The following is a 16,364-nucleotide window of genomic DNA, read 5'->3' as shown; positions in this document are numbered from 1 at the left end:
TTCTGGTACGGAATACACTCTTCCAGTCTTGTTTATAACAGATCGGTCCTCTATCCACTTGAAAAAGAAAATTGTCTAAAAATTAGTTAAAAATTCAGTCCGTACCGAAAAGAAAACACAAAACTTAACCATTACAAAAATCAAAACCAACAAATATAAAATGTACGGTTACTGAATACTGAAGCAGGTGGGACAAATAGTTACCAATCGGGCATGTTCATTGCTATTATGAAGGTAGTCTGGCGAAGTTTCGCTCTTATATTTCGGCAATAATGACGAGCCACTTCTGCTAGATCGCCAAAGCAAGAAGCAGTGATCGGCAATTTTAAGGTTATTCGCCATTGGCTTCATCCAGTCACTATGACTTAGCAAATTCTAGAAAGCACAGCATACTTCCTAAGTATCACATGATTCTGTGTATGTTTTATTTTCCTCAGTGACGTTATACATTTTTTTGTACATTTTTGGTTTTTATAATGACGTAGCTTTTTCATTCTTTGGCATTCGGCGCGATTGAAAATAAATGATCATTCATATGACTAGGCATCTACGAATTGCTCAGGAAGAATACTCAGCGACCCGAGAAGTGAGGCGTCGTCACCTCAACGCAACTCTAATTTTTGTCAATGAAGAGCTCAAATTGAATCCAAAAAGAAAATATTATCTTGACTTTTTTTCTCGCTGGCATTTCATTAAAAGAAGTTAAGGCGAGTGTGGGAACTGCAGTAATAAATCCAAATTACGCGGGAATTAAGAACAGACCAGATTCTGGAAAGATATGAAATCAGTTATTCAATTGAGACCTTCAGTCTTCGCGTATCCTCTCTGAAGAGACCAACGAAACTTTGGTGGTGTTCTATATGGGTGTGAAATTTGGTCTTTTATCCTAAGGAAAGAACATAGATTGAGGTTTCTTTTTAAAAAAAGGGTGCAGAAGAGAATGTTTGAGCTCAAAACAGCACAATGAGAAACTTCATAATTTGTACTGTCAACAAACGTTGTTACGGTAATCAAATGGACCACATGGAGGGTGAGATACAAAAGAAGAGAAATTAACACAGAATTTTAATTGGAAAACGTGAAGATCAGTTGAGGGAGAAAGAACCAGTCGCATTTCCTCCACAGAGAAAGGTGAATTTACAAACACATGATTCGGTCTCCAAAACCTCGTTTGTGGAAACGATATTTACCAAGTGAATATGAAATTGGAAAATAATAGGATTCGATCCACAGACCCCAAGAAGAAATCAATTCTGATGGCACTACGCAATTCGACGGCGCCTTAGCAGAAGAAATCAAAACCACGAGTCGCGATCACTGAAGTGTTTAATTATTGTTATTGTAACTCTTACGTAATGGACCTCGTTTTTCAGAGACCGCTACCTCGCACCGATAAGTCCACGCTCATATTACGTTATGTAAACAACGTTAGTTTGAGAGGAGGGCAGAGACCCGCGGATATTATCTGGAACTTGCAATGGGGCCAAAGTGCACACGAGCCAGTGCTGTTTGCATTCCTCTTGCCCATTCACTTTCTACTCAGATGTAATTAAAAGACAATAAATTACCACAAATAAACGAAATTAATTCTTCATTTCCCACTTCAGCCACTCCCGATTCATATTTCATTCTGAAACTACAAAATTACGTGTTGCCTTTCAAGAAGCTTGTAAACCGCTTGCATCTGCCCAGCTTCCATGACTTAAGTCCCGTAGAATGTAACGTCTACATAGGAACTTGTATATTTGGTGGGACTCCTTCAACTGGCGACCGGCCTATTGCAACGCAACGCTGAAAAACGCGGATATGAACCATGTCCAAAGCAAGGACGGTTTCACTAGATTGGGTCGTAGCAGCGCGATCAGTCTGATCCCCTGGGTTCGCTGGTGTCGGCAATAACAACGCGATCTCTGCATCAGGAGCACGAGCTCAAGGACCAGCATAGTGTGGACGCATCTACGAACAGCGCAGTCATTGCGGTCGGCCAGGTTCAAGCATTCAGGTCTCTAAATTCGAACCACCGACACTGTTACTGGCATGCCACTAGAAGACGACATGGAGCGATATCAAGCCAGTGACCGATGAAGACGAGAAAAAGACTCTGGCCGTCAATAGAAACATTATTTGTCCGTAAACTGTATCTTATAAACAAGAATTTATTTATTCTTGACTTAGACAAATAAAGCTGGTTAGTGAATTAGGAATTATTTGCTGAGTTGAGTCCTTCTTCACATGGGGCCACACTTCGCGTAAGATGACACTGCTGCACACTGCACAAAACTTTGAAACAGCGCTTTACCGACTTTGGTTTACATTACAGTACCCGGTTCATAACTCCACAATCCCCTTAAATCCAGAATCATGAGTCTGACCGGTGACACAGGTGACGGGAAATTCCGGTATTCGGTCAAATGTAAAAACTTCCAAAGTCGCATCCCTTCTGGGTATCTTGGGGCTAGTGTACATAAGACGCATTCAAAATTTACCGCCACTCTCGTCGAAGAGACCAGTTTCTGACTTTCGGTTTCTACGGCGATTAAGATGATGACGTGTAGACTCCTCGGCGAGTCGACGTCGAGTCTACACGGCGACAGAATTCAAAATAACAGCCAAATGAGACTTATTTCAAAATGATGGCTGGCTACTGAAACAACCCTAACATATGCACGTATGTGTGTTCCAGGCGCCTTCGTCTTAATGGCCCTGGGAGTTCTCTCGATGGCTTCCGCCTGCTTCATCCTCTTGGTGCGACCGTACGACCTCATCTTCAGAGTGGTGAGTGGGAACTGATCAGCCTCAAAGTTGACACAGCTACACTCGCAGACGAGTGTCAGCCATTACAATATAGACAACAATTCAGAGCTGAACGTTAATCTGTTCACAGGAACTTCGTGATGAAAAGAGATCATCCGGTATTGTTAAGGTGGTGGCATGCAGATTACGAGGGACTGGACATGTAGATCGTAAGGACTTATCCGTTTTATGTAACGAAACTGTCAGTGGTTCATCATTTAGGCTACAGCGTTCGTTGATAAGATGATTAACGGAAAAATTTGGGACGTTTACCGAATGAAGAATTAATGGTCTAATTTGAGACTGTTCCGGAATCTGACTGAAAGGACTGAGGAAAACTAAGGAAACCCTCAGTTAGTGTGAAAATGAGTGAGGCTCGTGTCTCAAGACAGGTTTCTTTTAAATGACGAGTCTTCTGCGTTTACTCCAAAAGAGTTAGGTAATTCAAATATTGGTATTATCTCTACATCAGATGTATTTGCCAAAACTCGATAACCTGAGTCTAGCTGTGACATTTCTTTGACACTAAATTTCCCTAATGCTAACAGTCTTGCAGCCAGGACACAATTGCTAAAGTTTTTCGGCCGAAACAGGAGCTCGCGACAGTTACCAGTGTATGTTGTTGCAGAAAGTGATGCTCTCGCCGGGCGGCGAGACATTCGAGCTGTGGCGGAAGCCCCCAGTTAACCTGTATCTTCGGATCTGGCTCTTCAACGTGACGAACAAGGAAGCGTTCATGGCAGGGAAGGAGAAGCTCCGCGTACAGGAGACAGGGCCCTACGTTTACAAGTAAGTCCGCCTATACTGAAATAACACACACCCGAACACGTCGAAGCCAGACCGTTGAATTATTCAGACAAACAGATTAGAAGAGCTGAATTCTGGCATCGGCAGTGTTAAGTTACTTGCTCAAAGGGTTTCTGAATACAAATTTCAACAGACGATGATGAAATATGGAGGTCTCCCCTGTTTGAAAGCGTCTCCTTTTCCTGATTGACTCTGGACGCGTCTACTTTTCTAAGACAGGCCATGCTGTTTTACAGGGAGCTGATGGAGCATTACAACGTCACCTTCAATGACAACGGCACCCTGACGACAATTCCGCGACATCCGTTGGTATGGGAACCGGAGATGAGCGCTGGCAAGGAGGACGACGTCCTGGTGCTACCCAACATCGCACTTCTGGTGAGTAATGACCGCCTTCCAAGCTGCATCGAACCTTCAAAACGTAACTTTGTTGTTCTATGATGGGGTGATACCATCCATTGTCCATCCTCCAGATAAAAGATACAAGAAAGCAGTACATTTATGCTCACAGGGGATAAATGAGGGACTGGGTGACAAACCTGTAGCAGTGCCATTTTGTCCACCACAAATACTACACAGAATGCCCCGGGAGCGAACCCATGCTTCTACTATGAGAACCCGGCGACTAACCACCTGAACTTAACGAAAATTTAAGAAATCTCAAAATGCTAAACTGGACATGGCTACTTCCCTTCATATAAGTATTACCAACTTGTGAAGTTGGAGATACGTAGTCATAAACAGCATAAAACACATAAACTTATTACTAGTAATCATGGATAGATGTGTATTATTCTGTTAAGTTATAACGTTCCAATGACCTCTTGTGGCACCAGCGTGGCTTGTCTTCAATGCAGGAAAAAAGGCTTCGCTCATATAAATGTCTGCTCAAATACATCAACGTCGTTCTATTGTGACAGGCTGTTCAGGGGACAGACATGTTAGTGGTACTTAAATAACTAATGATTCTCATGAAATTTTGTATTAACGTTGTGCCGTGGGTGACTGATGAGATAAGATATTTTCTAAACTTCTGCAAGCCTTCAAACCATCGACACTTTTGTTCAAAGTAGAGAAGTGGGATAGTGCAGCATTAGACGTTGCCTTTGGTGGGCCGCCATTTTAGATCTTTTCGAGAGTAAGAGAGCGAAACGTAGGTCTCTGCATGTGTAATGTATTATTCATAGCGAAAACAACGAAATCAGGAAGACGTGTCATATATTTGGGCTGTAGAGTGAATTGGCTGAAATTCTATCATGGCCGAAAGCCATCCTGTAAAGAATAAGTTTATGGAAGCAATCAGAGATGTTCATTCTCTACTTAAACATGGGAGTTTGCACAGGAAGGGTACTTGAACACAAGTGTTACGGAGAATAAGATATTCGTAATCAATGGACATATATGTCCACATCGAACAGGCGTGTGATTGAAAAAGATACATTGACACTAACGGGTAGATTTTGAACAAATGTATAAATAAGAAACGCCTTAACATTTCCATTTAGATTTTGTTTGTTTGGTTTCGAAGCACTGACATAAAAAGCCATGACAATGATCGTAAGACATATTTTTAGACTGAGACGAAAATGATATAAAGATGGATTTGAGAGAGACAGTTGTAAGGACGATTTCTTACTGATTGAGCAGGAAAATTCAAGTACCTACATACCAAAAGGCTATACAAACGACGTCCATGCTCTTAAAAAGTTTATGTCTATAACGTCTTGTAATGGTTTTACTCAATGACTCGTCCGTGATAACAAAGCCCACGTATCTCCCACGCGTGTTTGGTGTTGTTCACTGAGGCCAAGGTCAGAAAAATTATGGCTTTTAGTGCAGGGCGGAATCAGTTCTGCAAGACAGATTTATCTGTGCGGAAATCGCATCCCATTGCCATGCTGTTCACGGCCGGTTACCGAGTCGCCCATCCACCTTCCTTTGAAGGCAAATGAACGATGAAACTGCTTTAGAATGGTGTAAATACTACTGGGCTGTACTGATGTAGATCAGAGAAGTGGCTGGCTGTACGGCCGGGGTTCGATTCTTGCAGGAAACAGCACAATTTTCTTCGCCACCGAATCCAGACCGACTCTATCGACTTCCATCGACATTCGACTTACGTTTTCACAGCGGTGATGGTCAATACTGTCCTTTCCTTTCGTGTGACAATACAAAAGTCCTACAGGTGGTTGCAAAAGTTTCGAAGGAACATATTTCTTCAATCTTCGGGATAAAAGTGACACTATCTGGAAATGAACAAGTGTCAACTCCGTCTTCCACGTCTCTGTGGTCTTCTGAGACAACAGTGTACTGCATCTCCCGCTGCAAAATTCCTTGTTAAAGCCGGTGGTATAATTAGCAGCCTATAGACGGTTTCCAGTTCTGTTACTAGTAAAGGCTTATTCTATGGGTTACATGTACTTGTTGCGTTATTTCCACCTTCGTAAACCACCGGGCACAAGAATCACGTCTTAAATTCGAAATAAGTTGTGCTTTTATGCGATGATGCAAAGGGCAGTAACACCTCAGCTTGTTTCAAGCTGTCACTTACTTCGTAAGCTCTCCACACAAAGCGCGTCTCTCACTGTTTCAAACTACCACCTGATACTTACACGAATGGGTCTGTGTTCGGGAATTAATGGATGCATGGATCGTTATCCGGATGCCATCTTCATCCTCAGTCCATTCAAGCAAAAACCACGAAAATGTATTATACTTCTGTAATTTACTGTTGTAGCGTCACCAAATTGCATGCTTGAATTCAAAGCAAAATCATTCACGAAATGTCTTAAACTAACCCAGAATTGTCCACAAACCCGGAATATTTCAACGTTCTGTTTATTCTTGAAATAGGATATAATCAATAAACTTCTCGCTGTACTCCTGTCTGGTCATCAGCTAACACGCGAAGACCTAACAACGGAACAAAAAGCTAGTCAGTGATGCTCCTTCGACTTTGGACGTAGTGGTTAAAACGCCGTCCCTGAACTTCGGGGAGTACAGCGAGAACGTAATGTCCGAGAGGATTCTCGTCCATCGAGTAGTATAAGTGGCTCTTCTTGGCGTCCATTCATTTGGTGACAACATCAAAGATATAAACTCCTCCAATTTTATTCCATTATTTCTAAACTTTATAAAGAGAAACAAAACGTAAGCAGTTTGACACACAAAATAAACGAGAGGGAGGATATAATCTGACCATCATGCGTTCAGTTTATGTCAATCTTTTAAAGAACACATTAAAACCAACCGTGGCCTTCTATACATTTCGATATTCGTACCCAACTAGCAGATGCACAGGATGACAATACATTTGCAGGTTTTAATTCTAAAGACTTCTGACGATGGTATCGTATTACAACAAGTAATACTCGGTGTCTGAACTCAGTTCATCGTCCTCAGGTGAAAAGTTGGGTCCATTCTAAAGAGCAAATGCTACTCGCTGGATTACTGAATTAATATCAGACCCAAATGAGTAGGCACATCCCACATTATCACCTGAAGCCAAAAATAAATCCACTTTCCAAAACGTCTCCATTTGGAAATACTGGATTATGTGCAAAGCCTAGATACCCAGCAATACTGACAAATCTTTAGTTTATTTCTTCACAGTTCATAACACGAGCTGATCGGGAACTGCAAACATTAAAAACAAGCCTTAGAAATGTGTTAAAATGATTACATAAACATTAAAGTTTTTGGTCAAATCAGTTCACACTGTCAGCCCTAGATCAGCCCGAGGGCCAGAATTCCAGCCGCGAACGCTTCGAATCGACTCTTAAGATACAGGCCGGCCACTCTCGCAGTTGCATGGAACCGTTACGGCGCCAAGCGTCTCCTGGTCGAAAACAAGAGAGAGATCCCTCCCTCCCGTCAAGTGCAGGGAAAGCCTCGATTATAATTAACATCCGTGCATCTGACACAACACACTATTGGCGAAGTTCGCCGGTCAATCAACCAACAACTTCTTCACGCACTCAACACACGGCACTAGGCGTGTCAGATTTCCATTCTCATTCATTAAAGTTTACTTCTCTCTTGTTTTGCTGCCTTCCGTTTTCTAGATTGTTTTTACTGTCATATTTAATTAAATTCCTTCCACTTTATTTCCTTGAATATAGGGCAGGTATGCACTAACTTTTAGTTCAAAGGGCCACATTGGCAAATATTCATTTTCTGTGAGAGACATATTCAAAAGAACATTCAATTGTCACTTTTAAACCTTGTATAAACAGCCTGTTATATAATCGACAAAACACATTTTACCTGACGACAGAATCGACGGAAAGCCAGTAGACACAACGTCACAGATATGTCGCCGACAGTTGAAATCAATAACGCAGAGACGTCCTCTTCGAAATGTAACCTAACCTAACATAACCTTGCCTAACATGACCTAACCTAAACTATCCTGCCAATGAAAGCGTCGCCAAGCTCTCGTACCTACGTCGAGAAAAGGCTCCGAGCAGACTAGATGAACTTGGCAATGAATTTTTACGCGGAGCTGAAGAACAGACGCTGAACTTCGCGGCGCCGTCTAGGAAACGAGTGTCAGACCTCCAGCAACTCCGGAACCAGCAGTTCATGAGGAATTGCTCGAAGAGACGTCAATAGAAACGAAATAGGAAAACCGACGCCGACTGTCACAAAGCGTATCTCCGAGGCGCCTTCAAGGGAGAACACATTCACAGAAGACGAGCCCCGGGACACCACTGGAAGCGACAACCACTTAAATTCTGGCGGCGACATCGTAACAGGCCACTAAATTAACATAAATTAAACTATCCTGTCCTAACCTGACATAACCTAATTTATCCAAACCGAACATAACTTAACTTAACTTAACTTAACCTAACCTGTCCTTACCGCACCAAACGGAACCTCACCACACAAAACCTAGCCTGAAATAACCCAAACATATTCTCGGATTTTCATAATTTTAAATTTTTCGTGATTTCAAAAAAATAAACTTAAAATTTCACAAAATTACAAATTTGTAAACATTTAAAAATCAAGAATTCCATAATCTTCTACATTTCCAAAATTTGTAAAAACCCACTTTAAATTTTAAAAAAAATCGAAACGTCAATCCAAATTTTAAAATTCACAATTCCTATATTCGAAATTCAAATGTTCAAAACCCATATCCTAACCCAAACTTTCAAAACCGAAACTAACAAACCTAACTTAACATGTCTTTACCGCACCTAACTTAAACTAACATGCCCTAAACCGATCTAACCTAAACTGTCCGGAATAGCTTAACACATATAACCAGCTTATTTTCACACCTATCAATGGTCACCAATGGTAAGCATTGCACACAAACAAATTCGGACTTCAACAGTTCCCACTTTGACCATCAGATCGCAGTACCTCAATGTCCACCTCACGAATTTCCTCATGCGTCATTTTGTTGTGACCGCTCATATTGCATTGCAAAGTTCGATTTTGAGATCGTGCGGAATGGCACAACCTCCATACCAAATATCACACCAATCCGTCAATGGTTCCCGTGCAGCAAAACCTGGACGGACAGACGACCAGTCCATAATGTGGTCCCCTCAAGCATTTCGTGTAAAAAATGCATAATAAGCTTCTAAAAGTATAGGAAAACAATAATAAATTCTTTACCAGTTTTGTAATACGCCGTCAACAGTATTTGTCATCTTGTGTAGTAAAGTCGACAATGTGACCAGTCTTTTTTTTTGGGGGGGGGGGGGGCCGAGGCCGGACGATCGCCTGTGGATTCAAATAACCTCGCGCCAGCCGTGCTGTCCACCAAATATTATTAAGGCGATGAAGTAAAAGTTGTTGTTCTTGTAGTAAGATGTAACACACAGGCGGGAGATGAGGAATGTGTACAAAGTTTTGGTCGGGAAACACGAGAGTAAAAGCCTATTTTGCAGGCAGAGTACTAGGCATTAATGGAAAGGTAAAGAGCGAGGGATTTCTCTACATTGTTTGCCTGGTAAACCAGCTGTCGGTCTATCATCTGCTCAAAACGTTCTCTACTTCGTGGAGTTGCAAGGTACAGGGTTCCCAAACTTCGTTAAGAAGAAGCAATTGGTCAGTATTTAGGCAGAACTTGCTTTCCTTCTACCTGCGAGAGAGTAACGTGGTCCCAGGTACAGTACACAATCAGCGAGCCCTGGTTACGACTCCTTAACATCACGAAGAGGGAAGATGAGGCAAGGTTTACGAAAAACATTCTCCGCGCATGAACATCATCCGCAGATGGCGACTGACCCTTAAATTAATCGCTCTAACAAAAAGAAAGTGGGTGTGATATCTAGAAACTGACACTGCTCGAAGCGAAACAACAGTTAACCTCAGAGTCTGTGCCCACCTTGAAGGAGGTTCTTTGACCCGGCCATGAAAAATTAACTCCGCCGTGAGATGCCAGTGACCCACATGAGACAAGATCTCAAGCCGAGTCCAACATTAATCCACTTCCTGTTGTACCACATCAGTGAAAACTCAAGTTGAGGCAATGGTTTATGAACGGGATATTGTAAACGCGGCTATTTAACTGAACCCGGGACCTCTTTAGAGCCTGTGCGTGCTTCACGGTTTGGTTTCTTTCCATTTCAAATATGAATTCAATCAAAGGATTTGAAAGTGGTTAGGCATACACAACAAATTATGGGTGTAAAACTACAGAGACGTTCCGTTAATAGGTCGAATCAACTACAGCTGTTGGTAGGCCCCACATTAAACAAAACAAATTTGCACGGCAGCACAGACAAACCATTGCATCTCGTATATCAAATCTAAAACTTCTTGACGATGGTGAAGAGTCAATTGAAAAAAATTTCCTTGGATATTATCCATCGTCTGGTAAATATAAAACGTAAAACGAAGAAAGACGTTTCGGAGATGGGACTCTATCTCCATTTTCAGGTTCCTACACAGTTGGGCCCGCTAGATAGAGCTAATCCCTATCTCCGAAACGTCGTTTTACGTTTTATATTTACCAGACGATGGATAATATCCGATGAAATTTTTATTCAATTGCATCTCGTGTATAAAAAATTCTAAAAACAAAATAAAGTTTAAATCCACAAACCAATTGAATTATTTTAAGTCAGGGCGAATCCGCGCGTTCGAAAGCCGTTAGAAGTAAAAATGATGAGGGTCACTTCAAATTGGTAATATCTTTGTTTCACGAAGCATGTGCTATTTTAATTCCTTCTACCCGAAAACTAATGACGCAGGCAAATCGCACAGATTCGCCCTGACTATACGGCAACGACAGATATTTTGGTAGTGAAATTTCTTTCGCCCCCCCCACCTGAAAACTGTAATTTTACGTCACTTGCATTTCCTCCACGACACATAAAGAAGAACGTAAAAACGTGGTGCACTACTCGATGGTGAGCACTCAGGCTGTCGTTAAAGCAGGAGACGATTCAAGAAGCACTTCATCCCTATTACGTGTCTATTTGTCCTGATCCGATATAAGCCTCATGTACGACGAAACAGCTTGATGGTTCCCTTACGGGATTCGTCTGTCATTTCCGCCATTGCCTAGGATACCGCTGGAGAGTCATGCAGAAGCTGGTTACCTACTCTACGACCGAAAGCGACAGTGGGCTAATCGAAATTAAACATAACTTCTCTAATTGAATTCTAATTGAATTCTGAAAGACATAAATGTAAGGCCAGCCTCGATATACAACACAGAGCGATGGTGAGATTACTTTTTTCTCATTAGTCCAGGTTTGCTAACTTCGTAGGTTATGCCACTGTTGCTCCCAGGTCTTCCAACTGACAATAAAAAGTAATGGTTTCCTCAGTTGATTCGCGAACGGACGTTTACAGAACTGGTAACCTAACCTAACCTAACCTAAACTAACCCAACCCAACCTAACCTAACCTAACCTAACCTAACCTAACCTGACCCCATTTCAGGCCGTTCCTTATAGATTCTTCTCCATTCACTTGCCACTGCTACCAGCTGACCAGTGACCAGGCATAATTTTGGGTTTTGGTTGGCTTGGGGGGGGGACAGACTGCGTTGCTCAGCTCAGTGTTGCATGCAAGGAAGAGGGCGTTCTTGTCACCACGGCCATCAGTCCAGAAGACTTCCCAACAGACTAACTTTCAATCTAAACTGGCAGTATATATAAATTTTAGTTTTCATCGTAATTTCAAACTCAGTCGAACTCGTTTATAACGAGCATGGTTACAACGAGATCTCGGCTATTACGAGCAAACAGAGGAGATTTCGTTGGAAATTATGTACTATAAGAGCAGAATTTCACGGTTAAAGCGGTCATCGCTGCCGATAGCAATTTCTAACCCCTTTAACGATATTTAAAGTCGACATTCACAGTGTGTTCTGGTTCGATTTCCGTTCTCAGAGTCTCATGTAATGCCGTAGGCTACTCGTTTCAGTGGAGTAGCTGAAATCCCCGCTGACCCTGCGTGGCGGGGGTGCCGATAGCCTACGGGGGCTCCCAGGTATCAGGGAAAATGTCACTTTTCCATAAGTATATATCTGTGTGCGTGTGTAAGATAATAGTAGTGAGTAACATTTTACAGTAACGGGTATAACGAGTACTTTTCCTCGGTCCCTTGGATCTCGTTATAACAGACTCTGACTGTAAGCCACGTCCACTTTCCACCCAGCGTCCTTAACTAACCCTTCACATTTATCTCGTCATAAAAATCAATGATGGACTACGTCTTTGGCTGATACAGAATCTAATGGTAATACCCTGTCCAGGTAACAAAAGACGTTATTCAGTGCCATTAAGCAGCCATGCGAGAAAAATGTAGGTATATAAAATAAACGTAATTCTTGTCTCAATTCAACACAACATTCGAATCTACTGCACGGATTACGTAGCTCACCCTTACCACGAGATTTTTGTGATGATGGTAATTAGGTTGGTTTTAAAGATGTTTGGCGTTTTTAAACGTTTTAGTGAACGATAAGTTTGCCACAGGCTGATAACAGAGTTCTTTAATACATTTTAGAAAAATAATTAAATGTGTACGTTAACGGAAAAACTCAAAATAATTAATTACGGACCCAGCCCTTCTCTTATTAACTTACGGAATGCGCGCTGGTTCGAGTCTCGAGTGAGAAGAAATTTTCTCATGAGCTTTCGACCGGTGCCAACCCAGCATCGTGAGGAAAGTGGGGAGCTACAATGAGTAGCGTAATCCGGTCAGGAAAGCTAGCGATGGCTGGGGGTTCGTCGTGCTGACCACACGTCACTCTGTATCTGGTTGGATGATCGTTCACCTCTGCTTAGGCATGTGAACGTGAGGCCAGCAGTCAAGCTAGTCGGTTTTGGCTCTCAGAGGGCTGTTACGCCACGGATTTAATTTTAATTTAATGGAGAAAAAGATACCTACACTATGATTCGTACCCGTGTTCAAAGTCTTACAAAAATCTAAATAAATTATTTTGATGCCCATGTTTCCTGTTTTTAAAACGGTACAGTATTTGGAGTTGGGGAGATCTGACAACCCAATAACTTACATACTTCACAGGAAAAAAAAAAAAGTTTTCTGCAACACATCTGCACTGCATTTCGGTAACCAAAAATATGATAATGTTCTTGAAAATCAACTCTAAACGCAGTAAAAATATTTCGTAAGAACCGAAACATTTTGAAACAATCTACGTGACCTGTCTGCGAGCATATCAGGAAGTACGTACCTTAAGAATGTTTAAAATCCTTAACTTCAACTTGCCCTAAATTACTGTGGAGGCGTTTACTCCTTGTGTCATTGGGAGTCGGCCTACAAAAAATATCTTTCGTGAAAACAGCTTTTGGTACGTTCATTACGTAGGTAACCAGAAACCCAACATTCATGGAAGCGTTAAGGGTCAACAGTGAAAGAACAAACACATAACTAATGTTGATAAAAGCCCCAAATGACTACTGCTTTAAAAGCAGCTACCATTTCGGAAAATAAACTTTTACGCATTTCAGTCACAATCTCAGAACAAAAGTACTTCGTGCACGTAGAAAGAAAGAGAGAAATAACTTACCGAATGTTCATCCTAGGAGTCAGCAACGCAGAGATGCTTGGGGGGACGTATTTGATTGATTATGAAGGCGACTTCTCTCAAGCTGACGATCGAGTATGAGGGCAGGAATTGCGTCATCCAAAGCCCGGAGGTGCATCTTCTCCACGTCCAACTTCAAAGTCCGCGTTAGACAACGCAGATCACAGTTTGACCCTAAAAAAAAGAAATAAATACGTTCACAATGAAGACACACGCCGGCTACTCTCAGACGCCACCATTCGACGATCTCAGACACAAACCGTAATTACAAAACGCGCAGACGTATAAAGAACTGGACGTGATAAATGATGCAAGAATAAATCAAGAAGCCGGCATCGAAACCTTGCCTGGGATCTCCCAAATACGAAGTGATGGCTAGTCCGGGAAAATGGCAGTCGCCTGAGAAACTTACAATTTTACATAAATGGGCACTTAGTCTGAAGGGAATATATTCCCGCAGCATGAAATGCATTTAATTAAAGACATTCTATGAAGTGTTAACTGAAGAAGTATTGCCCACCCCTGGGGGATATAACGGTCATTATTTAAACTTCAGGATGTCACTGAAGTCAACAGGGCAACGAGTGGATAAAGTGTGTTTGATTAGAAATTAATGATCACGTATGCAGCCAAGTCGTCTTAATGTATAAATTCCAGGCGAAGTTTACTCGGTTCGGATATTTAAATCAAAAGAATTACATAACATGAACAGAGCCATCTTGTTAACTACACCAAAAGCAGTAGATGGCAGCACCAGTTGAAAGAAGCTGCTGTCATTTGTCAGAAAAGCACATGGCCGCCATAGCCCACCCACTCTCGTTTGTGCTCGTTAAGAACATGCATCCTTATTCTTCACAGCGCTCATGTCATGGAACGTCGTGTTTTCAATATGGACAGGAAACTACAGACATATTTCACATACTGACCAAGGACATCTAAATAGAACTTACAAAATATACTTGCCTACTAAATAAACGTAAAGCCCTACAAACTTTGACCTTGTTAAAATTTGGTTATGAAACTTCATAATTGCTTAACAATGCGCCTGCGTGTTGGCATCATTGCACAATTGCACAAAGCAACCAGAATATAGTCTATAGATTTGAATCCACTGCTTCAAATCAAAGAGTGTACGGCCAATGTGCACAACCATTCAAAACGTAGCAGGCCTAACACTTCTCATATATTGATATTCAATGCCAAAATTTACGGAATATTCCATTTAAAAAGCAACCCCAAATGCTACACATGAACCCCTTCATGCAAAATACGACGAAGCCAATGCCAACGTTAAACTTTTGTAGCTGATTCACTACTTGAAATCAGTACATCCATAACTTCGACTCACGTACCACGGTGGAGGCTCAGAGAGTGTTAACCAGGGGTTAAATTCTTTCTGGTTTCATTTTTGTAGCACAGTACGTGATTTTTGACTTGCGTTTTAAATGACACACCCTGTATCATGGCAACGAAAAAGACTTTTGGTTACAAACAGTAGCTGTGTTCTGTTGCAGAGTATCGCCGATGTGGTGAAGGACACGTCCTTCTTCACCAGGATGGGTATCAACCTACTGGCGGGACAGACTAAATCAGAGGGGCTGGTCACCATCACCGCGCGAGATTTCATGTTCGGCTACAAGAACCCGCTGGTGACCCTCGGCAACAAATTCATGCCGACGTGGATCAAGTTCGACAAGCTGGGGCTTATAGACAGGGTGAGTCACATCCCATGGTCTGACACCAGTTCCGTTCACTCTGGTGATTCAGACGTGCCGCTAACGGGAATGTTGCCTTGTCCAGATGTACGACTTCGACGGCGACTTCTCGACGGTGTACACGGGCGAGACGGACGTGCGGAAGTCCGGCCTCATCGACACGTACAGAGGGTCACCGCTGCTACCCCACTGGAAGGGAGAACACTGCAGTAACGTGAGGGGAGCGAGTGACGCCACCAAGTTCCCGTCTCTCCTACAACCCAACGACACCGTGTACTTCTACCGGAAGTCCGTCTGCCGGGCAATGCCCACGGTACGCTTCTCACTGTTATTACCGCGACTGCCTAATGTCTGCGCTGATAATTTCGTTGTGAGAACAGCAGCAGTTCATAACAAAATTCATGCCGTCACTGTCGACTTACAAGACGACAAGATAAATGGGTCTCACTGAAATACGACAGTAAAGTTGTTCATCAGTGAGTATATCACTCTAGTGTCGCGTCTACCTGGGACAGAGTTCCCGAAGACATTCAAAAGGAAGCCAGGTGGGTCCAGGAAGAGAAAATCACAGCCTATGCCCGGAATCTAATCCAATCAGCGAGTTCGTAATGTGTCTCTTTACCGACTGAGCCACCGTGGTTAATTAAGTAATCAGTGTGAGATTTGAGGTGGGATGCAAATGGGTGTCTTCTGGGTTGTTACGTCGTGCGATTGCCCTGATGATGAAGGCAGCAAGTTCCTCTAAAACGTTGGTAAACGTCTACCAGACTACACGGCGCAACAACCCAGAAGACAACTAATATGTTCCATCCTGAATGTAAATTTACTGCACAAGGCAAGGTCTTGCGGTGAAGGGCTCTGTTCGTTATCCCCTTTGATGGTCTCATTACGCCACATAACACGTCAATCTGTCGGTCTGTCTCAACAGATTTTCGGAGTTAATTCAGTAACGTGGCAGAGGGACACTCCAGAAGTAAATGAACGCAACAGAAAACATTCCACGTAGAGAGAATAAACAA

General features: G+C 42.3%; 2 protein-coding genes across 5 annotated transcripts in view; one reads left to right on the top strand and one right to left on the bottom strand.

The window, feature by feature from the left end:
• Window positions 1-16,364, bottom strand: part of LOC110840611 (uncharacterized) — a 356,302-nt gene that overhangs the window by 165,702 nt on the left and 174,236 nt on the right. For both annotated transcript variants that reach the window (XR_015534167.1, XR_015534168.1), the window contains exon 4: window positions 13,613-13,804. The gene's annotated coding sequence lies outside the window, so the exon portion shown is untranslated. The remainder of the gene's footprint in view (window positions 1-13,612; window positions 13,805-16,364) is intronic.
• The window catches only part of LOC110837022 (scavenger receptor class B member 1), a 162,225-nt gene that overhangs the window by 135,765 nt on the left and 10,096 nt on the right, over window positions 1-16,364 (top strand). For 2 of the 3 annotated variants that reach the window (XM_022078769.2, XM_022078768.2), the window contains exons 2-6: window positions 2,684-2,775; window positions 3,422-3,582; window positions 3,837-3,978; window positions 15,145-15,345; window positions 15,431-15,658. In XM_022078769.2, the coding sequence (XP_021934461.1) occupies window positions 2,684-2,775; window positions 3,422-3,582; window positions 3,837-3,978; window positions 15,145-15,345; window positions 15,431-15,658 (824 nt within the window). Of the gene's footprint in view, window positions 1-2,683; window positions 2,776-2,900; window positions 2,964-3,421; window positions 3,583-3,836; window positions 3,979-15,144; window positions 15,346-15,430; window positions 15,659-16,364 lie in introns of those variants that run through there. The other variant, XM_022078770.2, reaches the window with a different exon arrangement.

This window comes from Zootermopsis nevadensis, unplaced genomic scaffold (genome assembly GCF_977971745.1).
Source record: "Zootermopsis nevadensis isolate Lab colony 2312 unplaced genomic scaffold, Znev_1.0 Znev_ptg000008l, whole genome shotgun sequence".
NCBI classification, from domain to species: Eukaryota; Metazoa; Arthropoda; class Insecta; order Blattodea; family Termopsidae; genus Zootermopsis; species Zootermopsis nevadensis.
The sequence above is the reverse complement of the archived record's forward strand: the minus strand, read 5'-3'. Positions and strand labels throughout refer to the sequence as shown.